At 35.4% G+C, this 26,739-nt stretch overlaps 1 protein-coding gene and 1 long non-coding RNA gene across 2 annotated transcripts in view; one reads left to right on the forward strand and one right to left on the reverse strand.

The window, feature by feature from the left end:
* LOC123534077 (trafficking protein particle complex subunit 11-like) overlaps positions 1-26,739 on the forward strand; it is a 107,101-nt gene that overhangs the window by 20,505 nt on the left and 59,857 nt on the right. Inside the window, 6 exon segments of the mRNA XM_053518312.1 lie at positions 10,593-10,643; positions 11,145-11,223; positions 12,827-12,881; positions 13,331-13,476; positions 16,478-16,539; positions 18,055-18,178. Of these exon segments, the coding sequence (XP_053374287.1) occupies positions 10,593-10,643; positions 11,145-11,223; positions 12,827-12,881; positions 13,331-13,476; positions 16,478-16,539; positions 18,055-18,178 (517 nt within the window).
* Positions 19,413-25,375, reverse strand: LOC123534088 (uncharacterized). The gene is made up of 2 exons (XR_008372326.1): positions 25,245-25,375; positions 19,413-19,556 (listed from the first exon to the last, which is right to left on the reverse strand). It is a non-coding gene; the product is annotated as an uncharacterized LOC123534088 (long non-coding RNA).

Here is a 26,739-nt window from a genome sequence, read left to right on the forward strand (position 1 = left end):
TGAAAAACTTGCTAAGTTTTTATCATGATTAAATTTTCCACCTCTTTTTTTTTGGCTGCCCTCCACCACCTTTTTTTTTAAAGTTAGGCCCCTGAAAAGTAAAAAAATGCACTTTTCACCAATTATGTACCTACTCAAAAAGTTTTGATGAAATTCATAAAACCCTGCTTGATCTTATCAGAGTCCTTCACATTTGACATTCTTCTTGAGAATTTAGCGCTTATTACAAGTTATCCCCCTTGAAATAGCCGAAATAGTGGTTTTTTTTTTGGGATGCTCATACTCAAAAATATAGGGGCCAGAATAATGAATCCTTTTCAAAAATTTGTATAGCTAAACCCTTTTAAAACTGCAAACATTTTAATTATTCCCCTTTCGTACCAATTTACCATGGGGGGCACACCCTGTGTCCCACAGAACATTCAGGGGCATTGTGAAAATTAGGCATTGGATTTTCATTTAACATAATTTTTTTTTCCAGCCTGTCATCTCGGTAGGTAAACAACAGGTTTTTATTTCTTAGTGACCAAATTTAAAAAAAGGGACTATATCCTTCGACACCGCATCGTACCCGACGCACACCTGAGACGCCCAAAAAACTATATTTTTTGGGGGTTTCCATTTTCCCCTACGTTTTGCAGACGGGGGACCGAACACTAAACACCAAAAATGGGGGGGCTCATTTCCAAGCGATAATAGTAAAATTTGGGAAAAATTTATATTTTCGCAATTGAAAAAGAAGGGAATTTAAAAAAATAAACTACTTTTTTTGCTGCGGTAATTTTTTTTTAAAACTTTTCTACACATGGGATTATGCCACGTGGGTTTTTGGGAAACTACACGTGGCACACTTATAGTTTCTTGTTTCCTCAATATCTACTATGGGATTTTTTTTGCAAAAAAACAACAGTTAATTTTTTTATTAAAAATCACATATTTAAAAGGCCACTGCATCACTGCGGCAGTACATGCTATTTTGTGTGAATATGTATTAATACGCTGCGGCACTCTCTTTGGTTTCGCATGCCCTGCATTAAACTACTGTGGTAATCAGGGGAATAAATAATGCCTTCTGGATAAGTTTTGATTACTAGTATAATCCTTTCGCAGGGTAACTTTCTCAGCACTGTGGAAGTGCACTTAATTTCATTTAATATGTATAACTACACTATAGCACTGCCTTAAAATTCAAGTTTCTCACAAAAGTCATACTAAGTTCTTAGTAACAGGACTAGTAAAACTACACTGCGGTACTACATTGAAATTCGTTCTTCCTGCAAACGTCTACTGTGGTAATTATTTGCAGAGTGGTTTGGTTGCTGTACCACTTCTCCCTATGTCAGCCCCTCCCCCTCCCCAATCCCGTCTAACAAGACATATGCATCCCCACACCTATACCTAGATCCTCACCTCCCTGTAATTACTATAAGTACTCTTTTATCCAGTCACCATAGTGCTTTGGAATTCCCTTCCAGTACAACTTGTGCAAGCCCCAACCCTGAACCAGTTTAGGCAGGTGTAACCAAACTGCACACAATGCTTAACATGATAGACCTGTTTCTTTAAACTGCTTTTATCTGTAAGTCCTTTTTGTTTTTAACACTATCAACTGTATTCATGCTTGCAATACACATCGTGTATTACTTTTATTCTCCTGTCCATTCTACTTTTAAAATTCTTGTACAGGCGCGCAACTGCACGTAATACTCGTAAAGAGGAGTGATGCAGTATAAAAAGATAAATAGATAAACGTTTAGTTTATAGTATGTATTAAAGAGAGGATTTAAAATATTCGTTTTAGCAGATGCAGTTTCTGCATATCTTTGGAAGTTTAAAGTTTATATTAGAGGGAAAAAAAGAAGTAGAACTAACGAGGAAGGTTGTTGAACATCTGTTTGAACCGTATAGTGCTTCTAGACACATCCCTTTGGCACAGGCATTCCATGCCAGCTCTACCCATCTTTGTCGTTCTTTTAATACGGGCGAAAATTCTTGCCATATGATTTGAAACCACAGAAATAAGTCCGATGGAAGGATGTTTCGGCAGGAATAATGTAATACATGTAATACATTATAATTCCTGGTTTCGGTTAGTACAATGAACAAAGGACAGCATATGACATGTCAAATCAAAGATGAAAACATGGTAGCTAGAGATGGAAGGTTACCATTCAGGAATTAGGAAACCCAAACAAACGCAGGTAGTTAATACCATTGACCGAGAGTTTGCAGACTCACATGAAATTATCTCAATGTCAGAGCAAACAAACTAAAGACCGCCGGTGGTCTCCGAACACCAACGTCATTATTTGGTTCTAAGCAGTGTAAAGCCAATTTACACAGGTATAACAATACTCTTCTTATTAAAAAGTTATATTGATCTAATGAGTAGTTTTAAAGATTTCATGGTATTATTGAGTCATGCTATGTTACGTGAACGTACTTTTTTTTTACTCCATGTATATTTGGGTCTGAGTCAACAATTCGCTCAATCCAAAAATGTACGCCAATTATCGCTCTGGGTCAAATTTCTCGAAATATTTAAGCATGTCAGAAGAGAAAAGTCTGTAATTGCATTATATATTCGACTGCTCTTAACAGGTTAATCTTCTTAGTACAGGATAAAATGTTTCGAGAAATCTAGCCTTTAAGTACAAAAGCCAGTTCCAGAGAAACTGTGCAATAATTGTAGTTGAAAATCAAAATGTCTTGCTTGCATAAAAATATTTGTCATCTATTTTCAGGGTTAATCCCCGTGATCTTTTAAATAATACTTTCAGGGAATGCTTTCTTTCGTATCATGCTAACTAAAGAACAAGCCCATACAGACCTCCAATCCGAAAACGTCCGTAAAACTTATGGCAAGAAGAGCAAAACTGGAAACTCCAGAAAATATATTTTAGTATATATAACCATTGCAAATCACTAAATGTTATAATTTGATACGTTTTATTATTGTTCATTATTACTACATTTTTTTAATAAGAAATCCCTTTCTTCAATTTAGCTACATAACGGTTGCAAAAAATCACCCAGGAAGGTACATATTAAAATAGAAACACCCCGTAAAATGCCAACAAAATTATCTTGGAAATCGGCGAAGAAGAAATGACTGTCTGACTAGCAGACACTAAGCACAAACTGGAGAAAGAAACAGATAGTGTCTAAGATTAGTGACAACATTACATGGTGTACACATTTTTACTATGTGTCATGTGTATATGTACGTTATGTTTTTAGTACGAATGAGAAAGTTTGATCGATTCATCTTTTGATAATTAATTTTCACATGCAATATACTTTTCTAATAGACTGTCTCAAGGGAAAAGGTGTTTAAGTTAAAGTTTAAAACATGTTTCATAAAGTTTGGCTTCTTGTGAATTTTGATACATTGTAATATGGTAATAGAATAATAATCATACAACCGGGCATATCAAATATAGACACATAACTAACTTATAAACAGTTTTTAACCGATGACATGTTTATCACAGTGAATTTCGGACATTTTATCTTCTATGCGTCATTAACAATGCTAATTACCCTCCCCCCCCCCCACCCCCCTTGCATTTAGAGACGGCTATTTAAAAATACATGTATATATAGATTAACGGTTATTGTTGTAAGTTGTTGACAAAATTGTTTACTTCTTACCAGTTTAAACGGACTACAGTACAAATTCAACAAAAAACAGGAATTATTTCATGACTTTCAGTGAACTTTTTGTGTAACATTACATATGCTCTATGTTACCTTTTGCGATGATTTGTAAGTAATGAATGATCCTCATCTGTTATAGCTTTTACAACTTGCTTTCGTTTAAATATTTTTTTGTTTGCTTTTAATGTTTCACTTTTAGTCTGCTACCCCTTTCTCCAGATCGGACTATAAGTAGACTGTCTATCATGAATTTTAGTCCAAAATACGTTGTTCAGGTTGTGTAGCATTTGATATGATTCTTCTTACTCATACCCGTTCATAGGAGATTGCCTGTACTGTAGTGTTTCAGTCAGTTGTTAATTTTATTGTTTTATCTTATTATTTTCTGTTATAAAAATGTTGGTTTTTTTTGCATTTTACTTTGAGTCACCTACCAGTTATGTCAGCGGACCATGTAAACGCGTCAACTATACGTTATTAAGGTTCATTTAGATTTATTCATATTCATAATCTGTTTTTGTGGTGTATACGATGCAAGTGCCAAAACAAAACTCAAAAATGTCGAATGACACTTCGTGGTAAAACTTATAATAGTAGCTAGAAGTGTCTTTTTCTTAGTTTGTTATGCCTTACTGACTTTCAAACAGATTTTGAAATAACTGAATTTATTAATAGCATTATATCTAAATTAGAGCATATCCCAGTTGCGAGCTGTATTCCGTTGATACTTTTCTTTAAAGTCCCAATTAAGGTATCAATTGTTTAATGGAAATTATTTTAGAATTAAAATTATTTAATTTATTTTTTCTCAAATTGTTGCTCGTTAATTACCGTCTGCTAGTTTATTAAATTGTCGTCTGTTTTCGTAGATAAACGTGTCATCGATATTGTTACAATTGGCTGATCTGAACTGGTTCCTATTGACACTGGTACCCAGTCGATATAATATAAATACCAATAATCTCGTGCAGTTCTCTCACATTTTGCTAGCTACACCGTCGGTAACGTCAAAACTATTTACATGTTTCGATTTATCATCGCAATGCCTCGTGGTAAAAGGCGGGAACTGATATTTCGGAGGAATCCTTACAACAGAAATATTCTGCAGTATGCTCCTCAGGACAATGGCAAGAGGGATGCTAGGTGCAGATGCCTTAGAAGAGAATGTTGTTGACGGTGTTACTAATCTTCTGCCGGTATGTCGAAAAATAATATCACAGATTTAGTAGATTGTTTGTTGTTCAAACATAGATCCTTACGTTTTTTCATAATATTCACGAATAGGGTGTGGCGACGCAAATATATATCTACGCACGCGGCTACAGGCTATCCTTTTGACTCTATTTTGGCATACAATATCAGTAAACTCGGTTCCACGGTTATTCAAATTTTACTGTGTATATAACTTTTGATGACATAAGGCAACATTTACTACACTTAGCTTGCAAAATCAAAGGTGTTTTGTATACACAAATGTATAATTTGATTTAATAGTCGCTATTTTGACAGGCGTCTCTGTTCATAGTCATGATTTCCATGCTTTTTCAGTGTCAATTTAAGGTTATAAGGTAGAACTGGAGCAGGTGTCTAACAACAGTTCGTTTTTGTAAACATCATGTTTGTAAAAATTAGATTTAGTTTTTGTATCCTAGCTACGATTTTCATATTTTGATATTTATAAGAAAAACATGAGTTCAAGCTAAAACAAATATAAACAAAAATTAGGTTATTTTGCATGTAGAGAAATATTTGTTTTGAAAAACTTGTGGTACGAATGACCTAGTAATTGAACTGTATTTGACATTTCTTTACAACTTACGCTCGACAGATGTTTACGTAGCGATTCAGTATCAGCTTTAATTAAATGTTAAGGCGAGTAGATAAATTAGGTATTGCAACCGAAATGCACAGTCAAAAGTCCGTATTTTGCAAGGGTTTGGTAGTTAATCTGAATAGTTACTAGCGCATTAAATGTACAGAAAAATATTAAGTTTTTTGAGAAATCTACTAATGAATTCATCACTTACGTTTCAGTATACCAGGTATTCTTACAAAATTGATGAGATATTGCATTACATGTATAACTTCAGAGATCGCGCACTGCGTTAGAAGAACTTATTCATTCACGAGTTATGACGATCAATTTCTTTTACGTCAAAGCACTTCAGCTCCATGGTCTAAGTCAAACAATAATTTATGGGCCATTACATGCTGGTTAAACCAGTTAACATCAGTTTTTATGCATATGTATTATGACTGTAATTTCTGTAATCGTACGTGTTTATTTCGCAAATTTGCTTACGATGTAAAGTGTACAAATTTCAACGTGCATATAAAGTCTTTAAGTAATCAAAAGTTTTCGTCTCTTTGTTCGAGCTTCCTTTCATAAAAGGATCACTTCTCAGATTCTGTCAGTTTAGGAAACATAACAGTTGGAACATCTTATCTCTTACACAAACTGTCTTCTAATTTCATTGAACTGCTATGTTCACTTTAAGAGTAATAATTAAATACGTTTCACTGAATTCAGAATAATCAATACGCAAATTTAAAATAATATTGAAACTGACCGAGTAGCCGGTCCCACTGCTAAATTTCAAGATTTCAGTAAAATGTTTCATTTCACAAAAATATTTCAGGTGAATAAAGAGGAACTCACCATTTATCATACAATGAACGATCTTATTAACGGTTAAAATAAATGGGTTCAATAATTAGGTCACTTCGGATCTCAGTTTACGTCATTCATGCGCAGCAGGTTCAATTTAACCATTTATAAATAGTTTACGTTATGTAGCATAGAAGTATGTCAAAACATTAAATTCACAGGCGAACACAAATTAAAACTTATTTGTAGATACACGAGGACGTTGACATATCAATTAAAGTCGCTTTCATTTGTAACTTAACCAGGTACATAACATTTGAATAGTTTTGCTAGATTTTAGAATCTGCATAAATCAAAGTTGAAACTAATAAATTGTCACATTTCTAAGATTGTACCGGTTCGTCACGATGACAATTTTTACCGGTCAATCTTTACTCGCCGTTTTTGGTCTGACAAACTATATCATCACCAAGAATTAGGATATTTAACAATGTTATGATTTTTACAAAAATAAATCAGTTGGATTTCAGTTTTTTCTGTTACAAACTAAGATTTATAATTTTGTCTTTTGATAGTACCCGGGTGAATATTCCGATTTTGGTATTTATTTTCACCGTCACTGATGACTTGATTTATGATACAGACTTGGATTTACAGCAAACATAACATTGACGGAATTGTTTCCAATCTTAGCGGCGGTTGTGGTTTGGGGATCAGACTTATTAAACAACTGCTGAATAATAAGTAATAAATCTAAAAGCTCTTTTGCCTCAATAGGGCAGTTATAAGTATCTTGTACAAACTATCATGTAGTTGTCAGATTTTATTGCTTTCCTATATACGCTGAACATGTACCAGGTCGTCAGTATGACATTTTTGGTTTGAGTTATTCAGATTCAGATAAGCAGCTCCTGATGTAGATCCATAGAGTTCGAACATTGTTATAATCTTAAATAAAAGTAGCACTTATACCTCGGTTACATACAATACAGCTATTGAATCATTAAAAAAAAAAAATCAAAAAAAAAAAAAAAAAAAAATCACTTACCATTTACCTTAACAATGACCAATATCAACCCATCACATTATTTTCATATAATGTATGTTGTTTTGTGAAAGACTAATTTAACTTACATTACAGGCTTAAAATCCTACCCCGCTGCTATTCAATTAATTCTGTTGTGTGTATGCAACCATGATTATAATAGGCACGTACCACACTGTTGCACGCAAAACTAATGGTATTTCATATAGAATTATATATAAAATAGACTCTATTTTGACAGGTGTCACTGTTCATAGTCGGGATTTTCTTGCTTTTTCAGTTACGATTCAAGGTTAAAATGTAGGACGGGAGCAGGGTTTTAAATTAATTTCACAAACTGCACGGGTTTTTCATTTACATACGGGTTTCGTCATAAATAAACTGTTAGACGGCTGTCGAAATAATTGTGCTACCCGAGACAAGCGGGCTCTATCGACAGTTTTTAATAAAGGTCAAATGCGACTGCTTCACGTGCACAATATACGAGGAATACGAGTTGAAAATATGTTAGTCTTTGTTTATTGTATCATACTTTGGTTTGTTTATGTGAGCAAACGATTAACATACAAATTGTTCAAGTTTCAGACTTGTACGTAGTTGAGAACAAATATGCGTATATAAAATTTCAAAACAATGAAATATGTATCTATCCCCGGTTATTTCAGAATTAAGGAGTAGAAATCGGGTCACATAAATTTTTCTATAGGCGCAGACAAAATGTCTTTTGTATGTGCATTAATTATCTCAATTAATAGAGAAATGATCGTAAATTCAGGACTTCTACTCGTTAATCTGGAGTAAAATGTCAGTTTTTTCTTTTTTCTGCCGTTTCAGCCAAATCTTTAAAAGGTGAGCTTGTACTGTCTAATTGTTGATGCAAGTTATAACAAAATCATAGCTTTGGAAGTTGTAAGATTAGATTTAGTAATATATGGCCTACCGCAAGTTAGTTTATTCAGGTGGCAAATTCATTATAATTAGGCTCGATATTGATGCTATGCCACATTTTGCTTCGGTCAGGTGGAATACAGTATAAGAAAGTAGGACTACAGTTTTTTGGTGATTACATAAAAGATGCGATTTGTTAAAGAAGAGTTTGAAAGGCCGTAGAATTTTGGCGGATAAATTATAAATTTATTGTGGCGGTAAAATTCTGTCGGCCGTGAGGTGAGCGGATACGGTGTCTGTATGTTTGCATTCAAGTTGCGTACTTTGGGGTATCATATGTTTACCAGTTTGTGTTAACTGGATAGTAAAAGGTTTTGCCCTAGTACTTGGCGATTCCTAGTGTTGCGTGTGTTGCGTATGTTGCGTTGCTCTCAGTGGTGTCACTTTGCCTTGCCTTGCCTTTCATTGACTCGTGTTGCGGTTTCGCTCATTCTCGGTGAAACCCGAAATGGGTGGAATGGTAGCTCGACGTTCAATTGAAATTGTTGTGTGTTTGCATTTGAGTGATACCTGTTATAAAGTGCAAAGTGTCTTGTGTTGCTTTGCCTTTGAGTGACACCTGTTACAAAGTACAAAGTGTCTTGCGTTACTTTGCGTTGTTTGAGTGATACCTGTTACAAAGTACAAAGGGTCTTGCATTGCTTTGCCTTGTGGTCCGTTGTGTTATATTGCCTCGCTTTACATTGGCTAGGGTTGTGCATTTGACCGCATCCCGGTGACACCCGGGCTGGGTTGGATTCACAATTCGAAGTTCGATGGATTGCGCAGTTGCGTTGTTTTTGCAAGCCTTGGGTTGGTGCGTCTGTTCTCCTCTCGGTCGACGGATTTTGCTGTGCTTTTAACGACTCTACACGGTGAGACCCTTGTTGAGTCATGAGCGGCCGATCAACTCCCAATATTGTCAATATACTTTTACTGAATTTAATTAAATTATTACAAAATGTATCATGCGTATGTTTAACTATCGTTGTAAGTATCAATGCATATTCTTGATGAATAAAGAGTATTGTATGAGATAATTGGTTTTTATTTTGAGTAATAAAATAATCATATAATAAAGAATTGTAAGATCTCATTTCACCGAAAGCACATTCATGTACGGTTTTGGAAACCAGGCAGCCAGTTCAACTAACCATCGTTCCTGGGAAAGACCAGTACTAGACGCCAAAGTCCGTAAGCAACTACCTACTTTCTCACATAAAAAATCCTAGTCGGTAACACAGCTCGAACCTGCGATCCTCCGTCAGTGAGAGGATTCAGAGATTACAAGTGCACGAATGTATCTCCTACATTACGGACCCGGACTATAAATTAATATAATGAGTATACAAAGGCACATGTGAAATACTGAATACTGTACCATTTATAAAGCATTCCAGAGTATCCATGCATTATAATGCATAATGCATGGAGCTCAAAGTCAAAATTACCATTGTGTACTTTGGGATAATTTAAATGCATTCTTACCTAAAGTTTGAGTTTTAAATTTGAAAAGTACAATACTTCCATAGTGGATAAATTTACACACTACTAGTATGCAATTGGAAGAAGCGATGTGTGCATATGTATTACCGTTGCGGCGTAAAAACGATGAAGCGTTCTGTAGAGAATTACCACAGTGTATATATGTATGTTCCAAGTGCAATAACAATTAAAATATTACTGCCGTAGTGTATAAATGTACACTATTTCTGATTACCACAGTGAAATTTTGTATTTCATGGAAAAAAGTTCAGAACTACCGTAGTGCCATAGTGAAAGTAACTGGTGAAAAGTCTACAAAACGCATCAGTGGCAGACCCGTGGTTTTCAGACTTCTAGAATGCTGGAGCCGCATAATGCAGACGTAGTAAAATAGCTTTAAATACCGTAGCGTAGAAATGAGTAATTAATTAAGTTTTAAAAACTGAGTTCGGTAATTACCTCGACGAGCAACCATCAAAACTAGTGGGAATTTTTGGAGAGTAATGATCCCTTAATTGTCTGAAAAGGATTTTCTTATCAACAAATTGCGAGAAAAATGATTTTAGAACATTATTGCGCACGAGACGTTTGGTTTTGTTTTTAAATTTTATGGAGACCTGTAATTTGTTGCGTAATATTATTTAGTATGTCATATGAATGATTTAATTTATTAGTTTAACTGATTCTATACCGTTTTGTTAATAACATAAATGAAAGTTTACACTTCAGATCAAATTCTGCAATAAATAAAAAGCATTCAAATTCATTCCCCCCAGCTACAAAGAAAAATTAAAAAATTCCGGTAGTCCTACGCTGTACGATGTCGGTAATCTGGACCCTCGTTTTGATGGTACGTTTTAGGCGTCTGCGGTAGTCAGTCGGTGTATGATAGCGGTAATAGCGACCCCCGTTTTTATGGTACGTATTAGTCTGCTATGGTAGCCGAAAGGATATCTGACAGTTTATATTCATGTTCTGATTTTCGTTTACCAAAATATAATGTTTGAAAATGATAACCTGGATATAGTGGTCTTCTGCCTGTAGTGGTTACTTTCATTCAGTTCCTTAGCTGAATGTTAAAGACAGATTAGACAGTATTAAATAAACTAAATGTTTTTAAAATGTTAAGAGGTGCAGGAAACCATTGTCTACCAATTTACTTTCCAGTTTAGAATACTTTTAAGACTACTATGATAGATGTCCACGGAGAATTTCTTTCCCTTGCTTAATTTTAACACAGAAACAATTTTTGTGATGTTTAATGCATGCTTTTTTTCATGAATGATGTAAAAAACATGAAACAGTGTTGTATTTATTTAACATCTATTAAAAAAAACTGCAGCCTGTACAAAAAGCTATGATAGGTAGTATAAAGCACATATGATTGTTTTTTATGATTATTTTATGCTTGTTTTTCAGTGGCTGATAATTCCTTTATTAAACAGTGCTGTTGCCCAGTTCAAGAAATACAAGTCCCTGAGAATGAAAAGATACCTCAGTAAGTTTACAGCGATGATATCTATTCAAACCTGGAAACATTTTAGAAGAGTTTTTATTGGTCAGAATTGGCTTTTCTATTTACCATTGCTGCCAAAATAATTTTTCAAAAGTTATGATTAAAACTAGACTTTTTACCAATACAGTGATCTAAATTTTTAAATATTTTCTCCTACATTATCTGTTTGGCTACCGGTTGGACAAGGGTTTCAGTTTACAGATGTGGATCCAGTTGTAATGAAAAAGTATAACTATTCTTGATTGATCATTTTCCGTTTGTGCCAATGCTTCAGTTGTTTTTTTATGCCCCCAAAGGGAGGCATATAGTTTTTGAACCGTCTGTCCGTCTGTCAGTCTGTCGGTCTGTCAGTCTGTCCGCAATTTTCGTGTCCGGTCCATATCTTTGTCATCGATGGATGGATTTTCAAATTACTTGGCATGAATGTGTACCACAGTAAGATGACGTGTCGCACGCAAGACCCAGGTCCGTAGCTCAAAGGTCAAGGTCACACTAAGACATTAAAGGATAGTGCATTGATGGGCGTGTCCGGTCCATATCTTTGTCATCGATGGATGGATTTTCAAATAACTTGGCATGAATGTGTACCACAATAAGACAACGTGTCGCGCGCAAGACCCAGGTCCGTAGCTCAAAGGTCAAGGTCACACTTAGACATTAAAGGATAGTGCATTGATGGGCGTGTCCGGTCCATATCTTTGTCATCGATAGATAGATTTTCAAATAACTTGGCATGAATGTGTACCACATTAAGACGACGTGTTGCGCGCAAGACCCAGGTCCGTAGCTCAAAGGTCAAGGTAACACTTAGACTTTAAAGGATAGTGCATTGATGGGCGTGTCCGATCCATATCTTTGTCAACCATGGATGGATTTTCAAATAACTTGGCATGAATGTGTACCACAGTAAGACGAAGTGTCGCGAGCAAGACCCAGGGCCGTAGCTCAAAGGTCAAGGTCACACTTAGACGTTAAAGGTCATTTTTCATGATAGTGTATTGATGGGCGTGTCCGGTCCATATCTTTGTCATTCATGCATGGATTTTAAAATAACTACGCATGAATGTGTGACACAGTAAGACGACGTGTCGCGCGCAAGACCCAGCTCCGTAGGTCAAAGGTCCTAAACTCTAACATCGGCCATAACTACTCACTCAAAGTGCCATCGGGGGCATATGTCATCCTATGGAGACAGCTCTTGTTTATTCATATAATATGTATCTATACATGTAAATCTAACAGGAAAAATACCTGTGATCTTTTTTGTTTGGAATGAATTGAGGGGCCTCCTTGGCCATGTTGTTAAGGTCCCTGACTTCGAATCATTTACCCCTCATCTCTATCTGTTCAAGCCCTGCCCTGGGTTTCATGTGAGGAAGTCATACAGTTTGCTTGCAAAGGTCAGTTTTTCTGCGTGGGTGCTCACCAGTGCCTGAAAAATTGTCTGAAGGGGTACCTTGCATCTTCCTCAAGAATTAAAAGCATGACCTAAATTGTGTTGGTGTAGCTTAAAGCCAAACAATATAAACAAACTGATTTGAAGTATGTGTTGTAGTGATACTTTACATGTGTCTGTTGATTACAGTGGTACAGATGGGACAAGAATACTTCCATGCTAAAGATTACCAAAGGTCACTTATGTAAGTAAAATCTTTAGAGAAAAAAGTGTTTAACATCAAGTTTAAGACCAGCATATCAGACATACTTTCTATTGACATACATCATGTATGTCAATAGAAAGTATGACATGTAAACTGTGACTCTTGTATTTATAAATTACCAGTAAATTTGAAATATATGTCTTAATTGGTCAAATTCATGTCAGCAACAACTTATGGAACACCATTACCATTTGTTATATATGTATTTATTACATCACTCACTGCTTTAATATCCAAATTACTTGTTTGAACATTTTGTTTTAAGGCCATGGTGGCTAAACTATGCCATAAATAAACAGATCTTCTGAAGAGGTAACAGTACTACCAGTATTTAAAGGAAACAGCCTTGACATTGTTGCAAACTTTCTACACAATGGAGCTTAAATGAGTTGCCTGAAACTAACATAAATATTTTACTATTGATATAGGTTATTGAGTAAGGTGACGTGGGACTATCGAGGCGAGAGATGGTGGCCTTTACTCACATCTATACTGACAACATCACTGAAGTGTGCCTATCTAACAGGGAAAGTACAGGACTATGTCATCAACTGTGTCGAACTGATTGGTCCTTGTATCCTTTTCTTACATGGTAACAGGACTCTGCACTAAGAGAAACATTTCTGAGTAAACCAATGACCTTTCACGTATAAAATATGTTTAAGACCCTATAAAACCCTGTAATAAGATTTATAATCTCATAAAAACATGAAAAATGTTCACATTCTTCATTGAGCTTTATTAATTTTGTACAGTAAGTGTAATGAGTTAAATCAACCTGTGTTGAACTAATTGTTGTTTGTATCCTTTTCTTGTATGATTACAAAAAAATGCATTATTGGCTATCTAGAACATATGTTGGTTAACAGTCAATCTTCCATTACTGGAATATGTTAAACTTGAGGGGGGAAAATTAGACAAATTAAATATATTGATGTTTTTGTTTGCTGTATTGTTTAATGAATACAAACTTAAAACTTTTATTTTAATGTTGTTATGTAAACCTTCAGAAAATGGAAATATTGACGTCATGTTATATTAACTTGCAAGATATATTTTAATCATATTTGATATTTTAGATGCAGTGATTTTTAGCTCACATGTCACAAAGTGACAATGTGAGCTTTTGTGATCACGCAGCGTCCGTCGTCCGTCCATGCGTATGTGCGTCCGTGCATGCGTAAACTTCTGCTTGTGACCACTCTAGAGGTCACATTTTTCATGGGATCTTTATAAAAATTGGTCAGAATGTTTATCTTGATGATATCTAGGTCAGGTTTGAAACTGGGTCAACTGCGATCAAACACTAGGTCAGTAGGTCTAAAAATAGAAAAACCTTGTGACCTCTCTAGAGGCCATACTTTTCAATGGATCTTCATGAAAGTTATTCAGAATGTTCACCTTGATGATATCTAGGACAAGTTTGAAACTTGGTCATGTGCTTTCAAAAACTAGGTCAGTAGGTCAAATAATAAAAAAACCTTGTGACCTCTCTAGAGGCCATATTTTTCATTGGATCTGTATGAAAATTGGTCAGAATGTTCATCTTGATGATATCTAGGTTAAGTTTGAAACTGGGTCAACTGCGGTCAAAAACTTGGTCAGTAGGTCTAAAAATAGAAAAACATTGTGACTCTCTAGAGGCCATACTTGTGAATGGATCTTCATGAAAATTGGTCAGAATGTTCACCGTGATGATATCTAGGTCAAGTTGGAAACTGGGTCACATGCCGTCAATAACTAGGTCAGTAGGTCAAATAACAAAAAACCTTGTGACCTCTCTAGAGGCCATATTTTTCATGGGAACTGTATGAAAATTGGTCAGAATTTTTATCTTGATGATATCTAGGTCAGGTTCGAAATTGGTTCAACTTCGATCAAAAACTAGGTCAGTAGGTCTAAAAATAGAAAAACTTTGTGACCTCTCTAGAGGCCATACTTTCTAATGGATCTTCATGAAACTTAGAATGTTCACTTTGATGATATCTAGGTCTTGTTCGAAACTTGGTCACGTGTTTTTAATAACTAGGTCAGTAGGTCAAATAACAAAAAAGCCTTGTGACCTCTCTAGAGGCCATATTTTTCATGGGATCTATATGGAAATTGGTCTGAATGTTCATCTTGATGATATCTAGGCCAGGTTTGAAACTGGGTCAACTGCAGTCAAAAACTAGGTCAGTAGGTCTAAAAATAGAAAAACCTTGTGACCTCTCTAGAGGCCATACTTTTGAATGGATCTTCATGAAAATTGGTCAGAATGTTCACCTTGATGATATCTAGCTCAGTTTCAAAACTGGGTCACGTGTCATCAATAACTAGGTCAGTAGGTCAAATAATAAAAAATCTTGTGACCTCTCTAGAGGCCTTATTTTTCAGTGGATCTTCATGAAAATTGGTTAGGATATTTATCTAGGTCAAATTCAACACTGGGTCACATGAGCTCAAAAACCAGGTCACAATGTCAGACAATAGAAAAAAACGACATCATACTCGGTTTAAAACTGGGTCATGTGGGGACAGGTGAGCGATTCAGGACCATCATGGTCCTCTTGTTAAATTTTATTGGCATTACAGTTCATGATTTTGGCTGAAAAAGAAATTTCCTTTGGGTATTTACAATTCATGAATTTCAAATTTACTGGTAAAATAAATAGGTATGTTACTTGTTTGTGACACCCACAGAAATGTTTTTTCAAGGGGGATGAGTGATTTCACTGGAAATAAAAAATTATATTTGTGTTTCCTTCTTACATGTCTCCATATGTAAATCTGTATGTGACTAACACATAGAACTTTCTACCTATCTTACAGACTACACAACTGTTTTTTTTTTTTTTTTGAAAAAGTACTGTATATTTAAGTGAATCACATTGGTTTTAGTCTTTCTTTAAAATTGTTAAAAGATTTTAAAAAAGTACTTTGTAAATTTAGTAAAAAAAATGAATCTGGAGGCATTTATTTTAAAGCATGCATGGGTGTTGTGTAGAGATAGTACCGAAATTTTAATTTATGATAATCAACTAAAATATTAATATTGATTGCTTATATATAACATTTAAGAGTATAATACTTAAGTCTTTATCTAATCATTATGAAGCATGTTGTTTATGATTTTATGAAAATTCTTATTTAATTGCCATGTACCCACTCTTGCAGATAGTCCTACCTATCTAGTTGTTGAAAAATAAATAATCCCCAATTTTATCTGGATTATTGCTTGAAAAACTTATGTCACTGCAAAAAAGTTGTCAAATACATGATTTTTGTACGACATCAGGAAATGTTTTCAGTCTGATCCACTCTTTAAGTTGACATTTAGATATAATGTTATTTGTACCATATCACACATCATATATAAAAACAAGAAAAAACTCTTTATTATTTACCATGAAAATGGACATTACAATGAAATGAACTATCACAAAATTTTTAACCATACAGTTACATCAGTGTTCCTTTTAACTTGTGTCAAATAGGTGTATAGGTAAATGCAAGGTAGGATTACTATTATTTGTGTCATTGATTGATCTCTAGTACTTTATCTAATGTAAAGATACCTTAACTGGATAATATAGATACCACATGTTCAGCTGATGAAAAGACAAGGATTCAAATGAATTTATTGCGGGTTATGTCAGTAAGTTAATCCATATATTTAGTTATTTCAGTATTTCATGCCTTTGCAACTTTTTATAGTAAAATCAACTTCAAACTATCAATGCTGCATGTTTGATCCTTGGATGAGGCTATGGTTCTACTCTGCAGTTGAGCACAAGCATATCTAAATTTGTTACTTCTGTAATCCTTTTTTGGAGAAGTTGATTTGGGAAGTTGTTGACCATCCAGAAAGTTTCAATAGTATTAAACAATTTACTGGTTTTGTAGTTCACTGGCCTGCCTATTTAGAGAAGTAGGTAGAGCACAAGACCATGAATTGAGTTGGTGTGAGTTTTTGTCCTAGAGGTGAATGTTTTTGTGACAGTATGTCTAAAGTCATTCATCCTCCACTTTTGATCCATGTGGAGAAGCTGTCAGTTACTTGTGGAGAAAAATGTGATCAGGTACAGAATGCAGGAACACTGGTCAGGTTATCTGGCTGCCATTATGTAACTGAAATTCTGTTGAAAATGGTGTTTAACCCAAATCAAACAAAACAACTTGTTGTTCACAAGTGTCAAGATACTGTCTTCCTCTTTAAAAATTTGTCATTAAGCCATCAGCTTACTGGCATTCCCTGCGGTCAGAGGCTCCATATAGTCCTAACTGCAGATTTTTTCATTCCTTTATTTGGAAGACATGCTGGTAAGTATTAGCCATCAGAAATGGTATCAGCCAATCCTTTTAGGTCACTAGAGCACAAGTGAGCTATTGTGGTCACTCACTGTTTGGCATTTTCTTCAAACGACCTCTGAAACTGTTTGATGGAAGCTAATGAAACTTGGCATAGATATTTCTTTTATGGTCCTCTAACAAAATTAAATCGTTCAGTTTGGTTGTACATAGGGGCTGCTAGAGCTCTTCAGAAGACATACTCTCTTAAACGGCTGGTTCTATTTTGAAATAATTTCACAGATATTTTTCTTTTGGTGATCCTTTACAAAATTTGTTTAGATTGTCTGATTTATCGAAAAACATGGCCACCATAGGGCATGGTCATTTTTGCATATGAGTTTGTGGTTGAAACTTTGAAATAAATTAAAGATCTTCTTTTCAGAAACTGCTGCTAATTTTACACAAATACGTCTTGAGTGATTCCCTGCCAAAATTATTCAAGTTTAAATATGATCTGTCATAAACATGGCTGCCATAGGGTGTCGTCACGTTTGCCTATATATATTATGAAAACTACACATATTAGGATAATCTTGTTAGAAACTACCTTGCTTGATTTTAAAATTATTTCCCACAATCAATGTTTCTTAGGTGCCTCTTTACCAAGATTGTTCAAACTATTCCAGTTTGTCAAAAAAGACAAATCCCAAGGCACAAAAGTAGACCTTATGATCTACGAGAATGTTTAATGACCATTGTCATCATTATATCTTGTTCACGGTAAATACTCTTGTATTTTAAGACTATTTACTAGTTCTACTGCAAACAAGTGACTTTTATCTTCCAATACTATAAACTTCTAAGTTGAAATCCATTGCAGAATGATGCTCCTGAAGCTGAAACAGGTCTAGAAACAGCTTGTGTGGACAAAGCCAGACACCTGTGGAATCCAGTTATAGAACCCTGTGTATTCAATGTGGAAATGCAGAATATTGTGCCCTGTGGTAAGCGTTAGAAGTACACCATTTTTAACTTACCTGAAGCTAGGGTTAAGGGTAAGCTGTTAATATAGGTGAATGATCCAGCATCAGTCATCCATTGTCCACAGTTTTTCTGTTAACACACTAGATGTCAGAATTTCAATCAAATCTTAATGAAACTTTTTCAGAGCGTTTGTTTCAATAAAATCACAGATGTGTTCTTTACTGGGTCATCTGTGGTGAAGTTAGGTCAAATTATTGAAAAAGATTTTGAATTCTTTAGGGGCAACATTTTCAACCAGAGTTACATGCAGGTTGGCTAGAATTATCATATCTTTATGAATATAGTTAGTTTAAACTTGGTCATCTTTGGTCAAAAACTAAATCACTGGATCAAATCCCAGAAACCTCTTGTTAACACTCGATAGACCTCATTCGCTACCTGATCTGCTAAGCATAAAGTCAGAATGTTTGTCTTTTTGAAATCTAGTCCAGATCTTAAAGTAGGGCATTTGTGTTGAAAAACTATGTCCAGTCATAGAAAAAGCTTGTTACTGTAAAATTATTTAATTTGATGGACAAAAAATTGTGGGAACCACTCTTTGGCAAGATCAAATCCTGACATGAAGACAGTTCCAAAACTTAGGGGCAGTGTTTGCTATAAATCATGGTTCTACAGATCCTGAGAAAGTCAATTGTTCACTTGCAAATACAAGCAAAAATCAGCTTTGGGCAAATAGAACTAAGTTACTGAGTAAAATAAATTCAACATAAAAGTCGGAACATCTCAGCAGTCAGAAATGAAGTTGATTTATTGTTTGCAACTCTAAAGTCTGTCCCTTTACACATTATGATCACATTAGCTAGATGCTAAGATTCCAGTATGTACTGCTTTCACAGGACTTTAAGAAGTAAGAGTAATCAACTGATTATGTCAGTATGTTGCAAAATTCATACACAACATAATTTCGAGGGGTGAATGCGAAAAAGTTCTAAGTGCTTCTTCATTTATATGCACTTAGAACTCTTTTGCATTCACCCCTCGATTTGTATTTATAACAGGGCAGATTTCATACAAGTTCATTCAAGTTATAACTGATCTTTATTATTTTGTAAGCAGCTTTTAAAATCCTTGGAATCATAAAAGTTGACAGGTATTGGTCAAGTAGTGTGGAAAGAGGAACATTGAATAAAAGATTGCAGAACGAAACTGTTCTTTAGTAGTAGCTTCACTTCAAGTCAAAAATCAAAAACAAACAAAAGTTAAAATTTTTATTTCACATTTGGGGTTGATGCACAAAACAAACGTAATCAGTTGTACTGATACAATTTATACAAATAATGTTTATTACTAGAGTCCTAAATGGAAAAAGATTTTTGCCCCGGGGTTGGAAGATCTGGTCTGAAAAGGAAAATGGAAATATTAGTTTATATGTACTGGATGCTTGCCAACTAAAAATTAAAAAAAAGGAAATGTTATGATATTTTCTTGACATCGGTTTTATTCCTAGATGCCTCATGAGGCAAGTTGTCCCATTCTTTCTGCAAAGTAAACACATTTTTAGCTGGACTGTTTGAATTTTTAGCTTGATTATTCAAAGAATAGTAGAGCTATTGGACTCACCCATGCGCCGGCGTCTGCGTCCGCGTCGGCGTCCCGATTTGGTTAAGGTTTTGTATGTAAGCTGGTATCTCAGTAACCTTTTGTGGGAATGGATTGAAACTTCACACACTTATTCACTGTCATAAACTGACCTACATTGCACAGAATCCATAACTCTATTTTGCTTTTTATGCCCCCGAAGGGAGGCATATAGTTTTTGAACCATCTGTAGGTCTGTCCGCAATATTCGTGTCCCGTCCATATCTTTGTCATCCATGGATGGATTTTCAAATAACTTGGCATAAATGTGTACCACAGTAAGACGACGTGTCCCGTGCAAGACCCAGGTCCGTAGCTCAAAGGTCAAGGTCACACTTAGACGTTAAAGGTCATTTTTCATGATAGTGCATTGATGGGGGTGTCCGGTCCATATCTTTGTCATTCATGCATGGATTTTAAAATTATTGGGCATGAATGTGTACCACAGTAAGACGACATGTCGCGCGCAAGACCCAGGTTCGTAGCTCAAAAGTCAAGGTCACACTTAGACGTTAAAGGTCATATTTCATGATAGTGCATTAATGGGGGTGTCCGGTCCATATCTTTGTCATTCATGCATGGATTTTAAAATTATTGGGCATGAATGTGTACCACAGTAAGACGATGTGTGGCGCGCAAGACCCAGGTCCGTAGCTCAAAAGTCAAGGTCACACTTAGACGTTAAAGGTCATATTTCATGATAGTGCAATGATGGGCATGTCTGGTCCATATCTCTGTCATTCATGCATGGATTTTAAAATAACTATGCATGAAGGTGTGGCACAGTAAGACGACGTGTCGCGCGCAAGACCCAGGTCCGTAGGTCAAAGGTCCTAAACTCTAACATCGGCCATAACTATTAATTCAAAGTGCCATCAGGGGCATGTGTCATCCTATAGAGACAGCTCTTGTTTATAAAATTATGCCCCTTTTTCGACTTAGAAATTCTTGGTTAAGGTTTTGTATGTAAGCTGGTATCTCAGTAACCACTTACGGGAATGGATTGAAACTTCACACACTTATTCACTGTCATAAACTGATTTACATTGCACAGGTTCCATAACTTTGTTTTGCTTTTTTACAAAATTATGCCCCTTTTCGACTTAGAAATTCTTGGTTAAGGTTTTGTATGTAAGCTGGTATCTCAGTAACCACTTGTGGGAATGGATTGAAACTTCACACACTTATTCACTGTCATAGACTGACCTACATTGCACAGGTTCCATAACTCTATTTTGCTCTTTTACAAAATTATGCCCCTTTTTTGACTTAGAAATTGGTATCTCAGTACCCACTAATGGCAATGGATTAAAACTTCTAGTAGGTCTAATGTTTTCAAACATCACACATTTATTAAGCATATTGAGATGACCTCACAGAACATGTAACATAACTCTAGCTTTTATTAGCTCGACTATTCGAAGAATAGTCTAGCTATTCTACTCACCCTGGCGTCGGCGTCGGCGTCACACCTTGGTTAAGTTTTTGCATGCAAGTACATACAGCCATCAATGAAAGGCATATAGCTTTGAAACTTATTTCTTCTTTTTCTAGGTCAATTACCAACCTCTCTGGGTCAAGTCCCATAACTCTGACATGTATTTTGAGCAAATTATGCCCCCTTTTGGACTCAGAAATTTTGGTTAAAGTTTTACATGCAAGTTACTATCTCCAAAACTAATGCAGATATTGGTTTGAAACTTCACATGTGTCTTCGGGGTTATAAAACTAGTTGATAGCAGCAAGTCCCATAACTCTGACCTTCATTTTGGCCAAATTATGCCTCCTTTTGGACTTAGCAAATTCTGGTTAAAGTTTTGCGTGCAAGTACATACAGCTATTACTAAAAGGCATATAGATTTGAAACTTATTTTTTCTTTTTCTAGATCAATTACTTACCTCACTGGATCAAGTCCCATGACTCTGGCATGTATTTTGGGCAAATTATGCCCCCTTTTGGACTTTGTAAATTCTGGTTAAAGTTTTACATGCAAGTTTCTATCTCCAAAATAATGCAGATATTGAATTGAAACTTCTCATGTTCCTTCGGGGTTATAAAACTAGTTGATAGCAGCAAGTCCCATAACTGATATGCATTTTGGTCAAATTATTCCCCCTTTTGAACTTAAAACTCTTTTGATATTTAACTTTTTTGGGTTATATTTTCCTGTTTCTGGGTCAATATTTCGAATAGTTGAGCTTGGCTGTCTTACGGACAGCTCTTGTTTTGTTAAAATTTTACCCCTTTCTAACTTAAATTTTGGGTTAAGTTTTGCATGTAAAGCAGGTTTTACTACAAAGCCAAATGTATTCAAACTTCACACATGTCTTTGACATCATGAGGTGACCTTATGGGGACATGTTACATAACTCAAGCTTTTATTTTGATAAATTTATACTGTTTTTAACTTCAAAAATTTTGCATGTGAACAAGTTTCTCAAAAAAGGCACAGTAACCATAACTCTGATCTGAATAATGATAGTCATCTCCCTTTTTGTAGTTTCTTTTGTCCTGTTCGGCAATAACTATGACTTTACTGATTGGTGTTTAATATGTCATTCTACAGTGAATGATAAGTCACCATAACTCCTCATAAATTTAATGCTTTTTGAATTTAAAGGTCCAATACTAAGGAAAGTGAACATTTTAATTTCTTTTAAAAAGCACAGAAACTATTTCATTTTATTGGAAAATGAAAGTTGGTATGTAGAAATTCGAAATAAATCGCAGTATATGTACAATTATTTTTCTATGAAGTATGAAGAAAGTTAAAAAGACCTGGGGGGTCATTCTGTCGATTCATTGAAATTTCAACATAATACACATACATTTCTTTGAGTTCCAAAGACCTTCTGTAAATTTCGACATGCCAATCTTCATTATTTAGTGTCTTGCAGAAGTCTATGCACTGGCTATGAAAAAAATTGCCAACTCACTTTCCCTTAGTAATGGACCTTTAATGTTACTTGGTATAATTTACCTGTCAATAAGGGAATTTGAAAGAAATAAAAGCATACATCTGCATTGAATACTGATACAGTTGTCTCCTGTTTGTGCCTTTTTTTCAGTGTTAAACACTTATTGCAATAAATTTCAATCAAAAAAAGTAATTGAATGTATGACAATGTACTAAAATGAAGAGCAGAAGAACCATCAGTCTGTCTTGAATATTTACAAAATATTCTCCCTTATTGTACTTAATTTTTCACATTTTTAGCTCATTTGATTTTTTGAAAAAAATGATGAGTTATTGCAAAGAACTAAAAATACACAGAATGGCAACTGGGGATAATCCCGTGTCAGCTCGTGTTAGAGCGTTATCTTATTTCAAAGCGTTTGCCGACTTGATCAATCGTGATCAAATCAACAGACGCTTACTGAAGTATAAAACTGGTGGTACGCCCGGCGCGTAATAAACCGAATCGAGTCCTTTTTTCAAACGAACTGTTGATTTCTTAGACTTCCAATCATAAATTCATTCCTTCCCCGTGTAGGAAATACTAATAACATTAAAAAAAGCACCATTATCATTATAAACAATCGATCCGAAAGTAACCTTATTTAAAAGCGTTTGCCGACTTGATCAATCGTGATCAACAGACGCTTACAACAAGATCTCATTCAGTTGTCACGGGATGTTGGTGAGATTTGCTCTATATGCCTTTCAAGTTGCCGATCTATTTATTTTTATAGCTCTTTGGTTATTGTCATCACTTGATCAGCGTCGACATTTGGAGTTGGCGTTGCCTGGTTAAGTTTTATGTTTAGGTCAGCTTTTCTCCTAAACTGTCAAAGCTATTGCTTTAAAACTTGCAACACTTTTTCACCATCAATAGCTGACTATGTACAGCAAGAAACTCCATCTTGCTTTTTGCAAGAATTATGGCCCCTTTTGGACTTAAAATATCAGATTTCTTGGTTAAGTTTTGTGTTTAGGTAAACTTTTCTCCTTAACGGTCAAAGCTATTGCTTTAAAACTTGAAGCAGTTATTCGCCATTAAAAGCTGACTTTGCACAGCAAGTACAATAACTCTACATTGCTTTTTGCAAGAATTATGGCCACTTTTGGACTTAGAAAATCAGATTTCTTGGTTAAGTTTTGTGTTTAGGTCAGCTTTTCTCCTAAACTATCAATTTGAAAGCTGTTGCTTTAAAACTTGCAACTCTTGTTCCCCATCAAAAACTGACTCTTTACAGCAAGAAACATAACTCCATCCTGCTTTTTGCAAAAATTATGGCCCCTTTTGGACTTAAAAAATATCATATAAACACACAGTTAGGACAATACTTCTGTTTTACAGAGACAAAAAAATCAGATGAGCGTCTGCACCCACATGGCGGTGCTCAACTTTAAATCCAAAGAAGGAAATTAAAACAATTTTGATGGTATACTTACCATCACTAATCTCACGTCATCACTAATTTCGCGGTATCTGAGTTGCGCCACCTACGCGGTGTTTGTATGTCAAAGTTCATGACCTATTTTACGCATGCTAGTGAAAAATATTCTTACCTGCAGTTACCTTGGTAAGGATCTGTCCATATTAATTTTATTAAAATTGTATTTTTCACGTACCTACTGCAGAAATTCAAAAAATATCTATTAATTAAGCAAATATTTGCAATGTTTACAAGTTCGTCTAATAGCCGCTTGGCATTTGTCATCCTTAATTATGCAAATTAAGTCCTGCCCATTGGTAAGAGAACACCAAATTTCAAGTAACATCCTCCATGGTACTAGACAAATTTAAAATGAATGAAATATCAATATCAGGCTATCAAAACATCTAAGCTCGACGGATTTTAAGGGCAGGAGGAGTAGATAGGGCCCAGGGACCATCTTCTCTAAATACACTCACGATACTGAACAGTGAATTGGAACATGTTAGCTATTAGTATCAGGTAGAAAATAATCAGTAACTGTACCAGAGTTAGGCCCGATAAATTATGACCACGCCCGTGACCTTGAGGTTTACTTGCAAAATATCAAAATATTCCCAGAGGAGTACATTTGCGATAATGCCAATGTTAACAGTTCATATAAAATGTTTAAATTGATGTTTAATGACTTTTGAGTGTTCCTGTTAGTTAGACTTAGACAGCTTTTTAATGTTTGAATAATATTTAGTGTTCTTTAGCCTATGATAGTTTGACTGCCACAGTTATACCGCGAAATTAGTGATGTGACGTCATATGATGACAATGGCTGTTTGAAGTACACATGATCGTTTCTTGGATGATATCTGATTCATTTTCACACAGTTTTTGATGCATATGACATGAAATATTGTGGTAAAGACCAGAAATACTTTGTTGTGTGGCTTTTTGTTTAATGTCTTGTCTTGTTTAGATTGTTGATAGTGATTTCATCAGGCAGCTCTTGTTTAATGATATAAAAGTCACAGAAAAGGCAAAATATTTATGCTTATTTAGATATCTTTACTTACTTAGGTTCTGGATTAATGGAGAATATTGGACCACCAGCATCCGTCTTACTTGCTGTATTGTGTGTTGTTGTACCATTCCCTTCTGATTCCTCTGTTGGTTTTATCTGCTGTTGGTCTGTGTGGGCTGTTGCGCATTTTCCCGACTGTACCCCAAAAAGTTTTAAAATTTTAAAAGTGAGGATCAAAAATTGAACTTGGTAAGGTATTTCAAAGAAAAAGCCGGGACTTAAAAATTTGAACAGGTTTTTCAAGAAATTTGGCGTAACTCATTAATCCGGAAATTGAAACCCGGACTTGGGGCTTAAAATTCTCAGTTGTTACTTTTTCTGGTTTTTTGGGTCATGGAGAACATTCATTTTTAAACATAAAAGTTTTTCCACAAAAGGTGGTGGTAAACGGGGAGTTTTGCACATTCCCCTTACCCCTCAATGAAAAAACCCGCTTTTTTTGCGGGTTTTCATCTATATCCAAGATTTTCTCACGATTTTTAGCCCACTCATCTGGTGGGCTATTAATCACTCTGCTCCGTGCCGTGGCCTTCCGTCTGCCCTCCGTATCCCGTCCATCCCCCTTTTCCATTAAAAATTCTCGTTACACATCCCCTAGAACTACTAGGGGGATTTTGCCAAACTTTGTCAAAATGATGTATTGGTACCCTGTTTTTCCCCCCTGAAAATCGCTGGTTCAACAATTTTTTAAAGTTAGGGCCCCCTTTGTTTATTTCTATAATTTTAAACATTAGATTTATATAGGAAAAACTTTGAAAATTTTCCCTTTCGAAAACCACGAGCCTAGGGCTTTAAATTTTGGGTATAAAGCACCCTTGGGCCTTCCAAGAGTTTAAAATTATTCCCTGGGTTAATATGGTCCCCCCCCCGGGGTGCATGTTTTTAAACTTAATAGGGAAAAATTTTAAAAAAACCTCTTTTCAAAACCACAGGGCCCTGGGGGCTTTGATATTTTGTAGTACATCATCTAGTGGTCTTCTACAAATTTTTCAAATTACCCCCTGGGGGTCAAATATGGCCCCGCCCCGGGGGTCACGGTTTAAAAGACTTATATAGGAAAAACTTTGAAAATCTTCTGCCCAAACCCCAAACCTGGGGCTTTGTATTCATAAGTACATCGTCTGTGGTTCCTTCCAAGTTTGTTAAAATTATCCCCTAGGGTCAAATATCCCGCCCGGGGGTCACATATTTCAAAGACTTATATGGGGAAAACTTTTAAAAACTTCTTGTCTAACCTCACCATTAAATTTGGACCCATGTTTTTGAGGGGAAGATAAACCCTTGAATTAGGTTGGCCTTGATTTTGAAAGCCTCCCTTTCACATTTCTGGTAAAACCTTCAAAGGGGCCCCACTGCATATTTTTGTGCACTGAAATAAACTTTGACCGTGACATTGACCTAGTCCCCTACATTTTTAAAAGGTCAGCTTCAAATTTGACCAATGCTAATTTCTGTTCCGAAATAAAATTTTGCCCTTTGTTTTGCCC

The sequence above is a fragment of the Mercenaria mercenaria genome, chromosome 1, assembly GCF_021730395.1.
Source record: "Mercenaria mercenaria strain notata chromosome 1, MADL_Memer_1, whole genome shotgun sequence".
Classification (NCBI taxonomy): domain Eukaryota; kingdom Metazoa; phylum Mollusca; class Bivalvia; order Venerida; family Veneridae; genus Mercenaria; species Mercenaria mercenaria.